The 7933-nt window shown below is 66.3% G+C and overlaps 2 protein-coding genes across 2 annotated transcripts in view; one reads left to right on the plus strand and one right to left on the minus strand.

The window, feature by feature from the left end:
- Positions 1-1821, plus strand: part of TALDO1 (transaldolase 1) — a 4131-nt gene extending 2310 nt beyond the window's left edge. The window contains exons 4-7 of the mRNA XM_010845759.1: positions 650-825; positions 936-1133; positions 1286-1431; positions 1621-1821. Of these exons, the coding sequence (XP_010844061.1) occupies positions 650-825; positions 936-1133; positions 1286-1431; positions 1621-1653 (553 nt within the window). The 3' untranslated portion in view covers positions 1654-1821. The remainder of the gene's footprint in view (positions 1-649; positions 826-935; positions 1134-1285; positions 1432-1620) is intronic.
- A 1371-nt stretch (positions 1822-3192) lies between these two features.
- The window catches only part of PDDC1 (Parkinson disease 7 domain containing 1), a 7898-nt gene continuing 3157 nt past the window's right edge, over positions 3193-7933 (minus strand). The window contains exons 3-10 of the mRNA XM_010845807.1: positions 7742-7879; positions 6883-6959; positions 6495-6600; positions 6106-6213; positions 5067-5161; positions 4573-4666; positions 4323-4434; positions 3193-4244 (exon numbers count right to left, since the gene is read on the minus strand). Of these exons, the coding sequence (XP_010844109.1) occupies positions 4238-4244; positions 4323-4434; positions 4573-4666; positions 5067-5161; positions 6106-6213; positions 6495-6600; positions 6883-6959; positions 7742-7879 (737 nt within the window). The 3' untranslated portion in view covers positions 3193-4237. The remainder of the gene's footprint in view (positions 4245-4322; positions 4435-4572; positions 4667-5066; positions 5162-6105; positions 6214-6494; positions 6601-6882; positions 6960-7741; positions 7880-7933) is intronic.

Here is a 7933-nt window from a genome sequence, read left to right on the forward strand (position 1 = left end):
TGTGCTTCTTGACCGCTTCCCTGTGGCCCGGCAGCGGGGCACCTCTGAAACCATCCACTGGGACAGGAACTCAGCTGGCAGGTGGTAGAGCGTGGCCAGGACCCCCTTCTCATGGTCAGCCCTGACGTGTCATCTGGGGGACGGGCTTTCTGCAGGCTGACCCAGAGGGCAGGTGGGGGCCGTGGGGCCAGTGAGGCTGTGGGATTGAGGCAGGACGGTGCTGTGGTTGGAGCCGACTCCATGATCTCCAGCCCGAAGGTCCCTTTTTTTTGGCTGTGCTGGGTCTTCACGGCTGCCTGGCTTTTCTCCAGGTGGGAGGGTGGGGGCTCCTCATTGCGGCGGCTCCTCTTGTTGTGGCGCACAAGCTCTGGGGCTCCGGGCCTGTGGGATCTTCCCAGACCAGGGACTGAGCCTGTGTCTCCTGCACTGGCCCAGCGCAGAGGTTCTGTGACGAGGCGAGGACTGTCTGCAGCTCTCGGGGGCCTCTCACCTTGGTCCCTGTTCTGAAATGCGGGTTTGATGAGGTCTGGTTGCCCACAAGCCGCTGGCCTGAGCTCGCCCTGGTGACCCTTCCACAGTTACTCACGAGGGTGGAGCGACCCAGCCCTGCCTTTCGGGGCTGACGCGTGCGCTCTCCCCGTCCCCGCAGGGAGCTGGAGGAGCACCACGGCATCCGGTGCAACATGACCCTGCTCTTCTCCTTCGCCCAGGCCGTGGCCTGCGCTGAGGCCGGCGTGACGCTCATCTCGCCCTTCGTGGGCCGCATCCTTGACTGGCATGTGGCCAACACAGACAAGAAGTCCTACGAACCCCAGGAGGACCCCGGTCAGTGGCCGCCCGGGCCGGGGCAGAGGGGTGCTGTGTTGCGTGCTCCCAGGGGGCCCCAGGACGGAGGGTTGGGCGGCACGGATGGCAGCTCTGGTGTGTCCCCCCAGGAGTGAAGAGCGTCACCAAGATCTACAACTATTACAAGAAGTTCGGCTACAAGACCATCGTCATGGGTGCCTCCTTCCGCAACACGGGCGAGATCAAGGCCCTGGCTGGCTGTGACTTCCTCACCATCTCGCCCCAGCTCCTGGGGGAGCTGCTCAAGGACCACAGCAAGCTGACGCCTGTGCTCTCGGCCAAAGCAGGTAAGACCGTCCCCTCCCGCCTCCCACCGCCTCGGGCTCCACAGGCACCAGTGCCTTGGTCCCTTGAGGCTGTGGAACCTGGAGCCTCGGGGTGGGCTGCCTCCACCCCTGGGCGAGGCTCTGAGCCCATGGCCCGGGCATCTGCTCCGCAGCCCAGGCCAGTGACCTGGAGAAGATCCAGCTGGACGAGAAGGCCTTCCGCTGGCTGCACAACGAGGACCGCATGGCTGTGGAGAAGCTCTCTGACGGGATCCGCAGGTTCGCCGCAGACGCGGTGAAGCTGGAGCGGATGCTGAGAGTGAGTTGGGACGTGGGCAGGAGGGGTCATGGGCGGGTAGGAGGGGCCCGGGGCCGCTGTCGGGAGGGCCCGGGGCCGCTGTCGGGAGGGCCCGGGGCCGCTGTCGGGAGGGCCCGGGGCCGCCGGCCTGGCCAAGGGCGGGGTCGGGGCAGCCTGGTGGGCGCAGGAGCTCACACCATTCGTTTCCAGGAACGAATGTTCAGCGCAGAGAATGGAAAATAGCGCGGCACCCGAGGCTGGACCACGGATCTGTGCGTCTCTGAATTGGGGCCTAATTGCACATGCTTTGTGATGAATCTTGGATTTTTTTTACTAATTGGAGCGGGGACGAATCATAGATTTCTGATTTATGTAAAAATCTGCTCAGCGCATTAAAGCCCTCACTTTTGCTTCCTGTCTCCTTCCCGGGGCCTGATGAAGGCGGGATTAGGCCGGCAGCCCCATGGGGACCCCCAGTCAGTGGTGACAGCCCCTCGCCTGCTGCTGGGCAGTGACCCAAGAGCTTTGACTCTGAAGGCGGGGACCCCCAGGCTTCTAGGCTGTGCCTGCGGAGCTGGGCAGGGGTGTGCTGCCCTGGCGGAGAGGCCTGCTGTGGGGACACGCGGCTCCCCTGCCTCGGCCACGCTGCCCAGACTTTGCTCTGGCCCAGGTTCCTTTGGGGTTGGTGGTGCCACCTTGTGGGGACAGCATAACGTGTACGGGCCTCAGCTTCCACACCTCACACCGGGCACAGGCAGGCAGCGTGTGCGGACGCTTTGCTGCACTGAGGGCTTGGCGGTGGGTGGTGACAGGGGTCCACAGGGGAGCCCCTTTCTCTCCCTGCGACCAGCCTGAGTTCCTGAAACAGTGAAGGGGGGTCGGCGGGGGCGGGAGGGCAGGGTCTGGAGGGATGGCCTGGGAGCAGGACGGGGTGGCTGGGTGTCCGGGTCTGCACCAGGGGAGCCAGATGTTGGGACGGGCCTGCGGGACACACCTCAGGTCTGGATGTACCCACTCCTCTCCCGAGGGGCCCTGCCAGGCCGGGCTTCTTCCCCATAGCTCCCTGCAGGGGAGCGGTGCCCCTGGGAGTGTGGCTGTGGAGCTGCCTCTGGCCGCCCTCCCCAGAAGCAGGAGCGGTGCTGGGTGGACAGGGCTCAGGGCAGGCGCCACACGGGCCACGCTGCCAGTGTGCTGACGGGTTGGGGCTTCCCCAGCCCCCCGCAAGCTGCCTCGCCAGCTTGGGTCAGAGGGCCGCGGCTTCCTGCAAGCCCCCAGCAACACCCCAGACTCCCTGCACTGAGCTGGTGAACAGGCTGTGCCCTAGGAGGTGGAAGTCACTTGCCATGCCGCCTGGCCCGGGGCCTCGGTGCAGACAGCGGATACAGCTGAAACGTGAAGACCCCCTGCAGCCAGGCCGTGGGACACACTGGCCCCCCAGGCTGGCCCCACGCCCTCCCACAAACGGCCAGTCCATTGTGAATCTCCTGGACGTCTCATCGGGTGTCCTTCACTGGGCACGACGTGAAAACTATCCACTAATAAGAACGCTCCTTTGACGGAAGCTACGACTCATGGAAAAAACCACCCAGACGCCCACACGCCGTTTTTGCGGACTTGGAGCTCAGGGTCTGTTTTCAACACAGCACGTGGGAAATCCCAGGGGGCCTCTTGCTGGGCCCTGGGCCTGGAGACCTGGCCACGTGGGGCCAGTGAGGAAGGCTGGGGAGGGCCCCGCCCCGCAGAGCCCACCCAGGTCAGGTACGGACACTCAGAAAATGCCCCTGAGGCGTCATCATTTCTCTCTTTATTTGCATTACCATTCTAAAAACGCTTTTGTCCAGCCAGGTCCGTCACCAGCTGGTGCCACACACGGGATGGCTGGGGAAGGGGCCCAGGCCCGGGGTGCGGAGGCCAGCAGGTGTCTGGAGCCGCCGGCAGAAGCGGGTACGTGTAGGGCATGGCCTGGTCTGCGGCGCTGGGGCTGAGGCGCCTGGCTGCCTCCCTCCTCCTCCCTTCCAAGGGGCTAGCCAGGGCAGAGCCAGGCTGAGAGAAGGAGACACGTGGGGCAGGGCAGCTCCAGGGCCCCGCTGTGGGCCACAGGCCGGGCGGGCGCCCTGAGGAAGCTGGAGAGCACCCAGGCTGCACTGGAGTTCGCTGGCTGGGCAGCCACCTGGCACCCAGGACCGTCCGCCACCCCAGGCCGGCCGGCCACACTCCAAGAGGAGCTCAGGGCTCTGCCACGTCCACCCCGAAGCAGGCCTGGCCGTCAGGACCTGGACACCACTTGGCAGGGTGCCCGTGTGCTGTATCCACGAGCTTTTCTCCCAGTGTTGGAAGGGACGTGGAGACGCCGCAGCGTCCACCTGATCCACCCTGGCCTTACGTGGGGTTGCCATCGTGTCTGAAACAGCGTGCCAGGCCAGCGTCAGGGCGAGGGCCCTCCCCTCCTGCCCCCACCAAGGCCCAAAGGGGTGGGGAGACCACAGGGAGGCCAGGAACAGGATCCCGGGGTCCTGGTCAGCAATCGCCCTGGCTTCCAGGAAGGCTCTGTGTCCCCCCGGGACCCCACAGCTGACTGTGGAGCACTCGGGGCGCTCCGGGCCCACGGACAGCCCGCTCAGCACTCCCCACCCCTCCCCAGGGAGACCCACCACAGTCACTGGCTCAGTCCGTCCCCCAAGGCCGACCCATTCAGGGAGGATCCTCAGAGCCCCCCAGCAGTTCCCCCAGGGGCCAGGCAGGCCGGGTGTCACGAGGCAGGGTCTCGGGGGACACCCAGGACATCTGGAGGTGGTGGCATCTGCTCGGGGCCTGGCCCGGGGCCTCCTCACTTCCTGCGGGGTAGATGCCAGTTCAGACAAAGGGGCTGGGCACCAGGCGGGGTCCCACTGCCACCTGCCACGGCCCCTCACCGGCTGCCACAGAGGAAGAGCAGGTTCTGCACGGCAGGGACGGTGGAGCTGGCGTTCTGCCCGGTGACCAGGTGGCGATCCAGCACCACATGCATGGCGTCAGGCTCGCTGGCTGCAGGGGACCCGAGCGCCGGGGCCTCAGGCCGTGTGCAGGGCGGCCCCGAGACCCCGCCGCCCTGCCCCGCCGTCCCAGCTGGGGCTCATGACCAGGGTCCCCACAGCCCTCTGGACGCTCAGCCCAGCCGCTCACCGCTGAAGCAGGCCCCCGCGTCCTTCACGAAGTCCTCCACAATCAGGGGCAGGTGGGCGAAACCCGGCACCCGCACGAGCTCGTACACTGAGGGCTGTGGGGCCGGGACAGTGCCCAGGGTCAGGGGGCCATGCCCCCACCAGGGGCTGCCCGTGGGGAGGGGTCCACAGCAGGGGCAAAGCTTTCTGGGTCTTCCCCAGCATCAGGACACGGGGCCACCAGAAAGGTCCAAGCAGGTGAGCTCAGGGCCGAGGGTCAGGCACGGAGCCCGACAAGGGGGTGCTGCAGTGCCCCCAGAGGAGCCCCCCCAGACCTGCCCCAGGACCCACGAGCAGTCACCCACTCAACAGGCCTCAAGAGACTCCTGCTGCAAGCCCCCTGCCTGGTGCTGGGGTCTGAGTCCTGACTGGGCCAACAACTGCTGCCCCCCCAGGGGCCCCACCCCCGGGGCTCCTGCACCGCTGCCCCGTCCGTCCGTCCATCCGTGCACTCACCCCGGTGACGCTGTAGCCTTGGAACACCCAGGACCTGTCCTCACTAGTGGCGCAGCAGAGGGCAGCCACGCCGTGGCCCACAGCACAGATGGGTTCTGTAAGCAGGGCCAGCGCCAGCTTGACGCCGCAGCCACCCAGGCCCAAGCGACACCCCCACCTCCCCGGCCCTCCCACACAAGACTGGGGTTTGTTCAGAGCTCAGATCCCCTCAAGCTGTTCAGGGGCTGAGAGCCAGGCTCGGCGGGAGGAAGGCGGCTGCTGGGTCCACCCCTCACACGGGAGTACCACCCTCTGCCTGACCCGGCCTCTGGGCCTCTGGGCAGTGCCTGGAGCCCCCTCCTCCGAATGCAGCAGATAGGGGGGCAGGGGGCGCCCAGCCCTCCGCTCAACCCCAGGCCCCTGGCCCCAAGCCCCGTCTCAGAGGGCAGGCTGGCACAAGTGCGTTCCCACGGCTGAGTGCCCGGACAAGCACTGCCCATGGACAGGAGGCCTCGTTTCCACCAACAAAGGACGCTGTGTGCAGCCCTGGGTTCGCCCGCTCGTCTCGACGCCAGGCCAGGGCAGTGTGCCCCGTTCCCTTGGAGCAGACACGTCTCCTCAGGGCAGTTTTCCAGCCCCCTGCCCCACCACCACCCACAAACCCCACCAAGAACCAAGCCAGCATCCTGCCTGCCCATCTTGCGGGGGGCGGGGTTCCCAGCCCACAGCCCCCAAGGGAACCAGGCTGAGGCACCACAGGGGCAAGTCAGGGGGCTGGTGGTGGAAGGGACGCCCACCTTCACGTGTGTGTGTGCACGCGTCACACGCACACGTATACACGCTACGTAAACCTATCCACTTACTGGTCAGGACCATAGCGCTCCACACTGACCCTAGGCAGCTCCTGAAATGACGGCATTCCCACCAAAACCTGAACCCCAACGACGCCCACGAACACCAGCCCCCACACCCCCATCAGGCACTCCTCCCTAATGGCGTGGTCCCATCTTCCATGAATCTCGTACCGCCCCCCCCCCAGCCCGGGCCCGAGGCCACCTACTGCTCTCAGAGTGGAAGTGCTGCAGGATGCGAGCCAGGGACCCGCTGCTGGCCAGGTCCACCAGGGCCCCAGGACAGCTGGGGATCAGCAGGGCGTGGTAGCGGGCACCTGGAGGACCACAGCCCTGTCAGTCACGGACGACGAGGCCAGCAGCCGGCTCCTCTCTGCTCCTGCTGCCCCCACCAGCTAAGGCTCCCAAGGCCCGCAAACCACCTGCGTACCCGCCAGCTCCCTCCCCTGCTGGGAGGTCTGGCCACCGGACAGGACATGGCCCGGATGGTCACGGTGCTCCATGGCAAGCCCCAGAATGCTCCAGGAATTCGAGAAAGCAGTTTGGGGTCAGGACCCAGCAGGAATCGCACCCCCCAAGGCCCTCCCAGGCCCCACACCGTCAATGGACTCCAGCTTGGCGGGGCTGGCGTAAGCTTTGAGGCGGAAGTCCTGCACCCAGCGTGTGTTGCTCTCATTCACGTCGACGAAGTCCATGGTCTTCCCCTGTGGGGGCCCAGAGGCCAAGGGTCAGCACCTCACCCCCTGCTACTGGCATATGGAGGCTCCAGGAAACTGACAAGGGCTGGGACTGCCAGCAGCCCCTCGGGACAAAGACACCGTCAGCCCAGCCCCTCAGCCCCTGCTGGCCACAGTCTCCGCCTGTCGAGTGGAAGCAGGTGTCCCAGGCACCTCTGGGGAGGCTCTCAGTGCTCCCTGGGGTCCCAACCCCGTAGGTCCCCCCAGGAATGACGTCACTCTCCTGGAGACACGGGGAGCCGGACTCACCCCAGGCGTGGCCACTTGCAGGTTGAAGGCAGCGCTGGCCAGCGTGAAGCAGTGGAGGAAGGACTGGGCCGACACACCTGCGAGAAGACGCAGCCCGGTGGGTTCAGGGCTTCTCCCGGTCTGGACCACCCTGGGGAGCAGCCCTTCACCCCACCTCACCCAGGGCCCACCCTGCAATCCCCTGAAGGGGGTCTCGCTCTCTCCCGAGCCTCACCACTACAGGCCTTTTCCAGAAGGAAAACTCAAGTGTGAGGTTCCCTAACACTCCATCACCAGGGACTGAGACCCACACACCCCCGCCGATTTCAGCGAGAGGGGGGCAGTGATAGAAGCCTGTGGCTCTGGAGGCGGGGCCGCGGCCTGTGTCCTAGGGGAAGGGGGTGCATGCGGGATTGGGGCGGTGGGCTCCTTCCCTCACGGAGCTCCTGGGTCCTGCATGCCACCCCAGCCCTGGCACTGTGCCCCGCCCTCTTCTCTGTGGACCCAGGGGGAAGGCTCTCCGCTTCTGGGGGCTGAGGCTCCATCACAGACACCTGCTTCTAAAGGGACCTGATCTGCATCCTTCCGCCTTTAATCAGGGGACCCCACCCCTGAACCTCATCTTGGACCTCATCCCTCTCCAGTCTTGCGGATCAGTACATGCACATGGTAGACAGCCTGCATATCTGGCAAAGGCAGTCTCCCCAGTGCTGCCCGGTTCCTCCAGCCCCCTCTACCCTACCTGCTTTGGCCCAGGGTCCCCTGAAGGGCCTACTCATCCTGCCCGCAGAGCCCAGCAGCCTTTCAGAGCTGTGCCCCCAACCCATGTCCTCAACGCCCTCCCCTGGGGCACACCCAGGCCGGCGCGACCCCTCCTCACCATTACCCTGCTCCCAGCAGTCACCCACGACTCCAGGGCTGAACCCCACTCTCAGTGGCTCAGCCTTGATCTCTCCACGGCGGGTGGTGCCCGTCAGTGTCTCCGTCCTGGGGGGCAGCTCAGGGGCCCCGCCTGGGGCTCAGCACACTGCGACCCCGTGACCTGCTGCCCTAGCTCCCCCGCCCACTTGGG

Source organism: Bison bison, unplaced genomic scaffold (genome assembly GCF_000754665.1).
Source record: "Bison bison bison isolate TAMUID 2011002044 unplaced genomic scaffold, Bison_UMD1.0 scf7180017848696, whole genome shotgun sequence".
Classification (NCBI taxonomy): domain Eukaryota; kingdom Metazoa; phylum Chordata; class Mammalia; order Artiodactyla; family Bovidae; genus Bison; species Bison bison.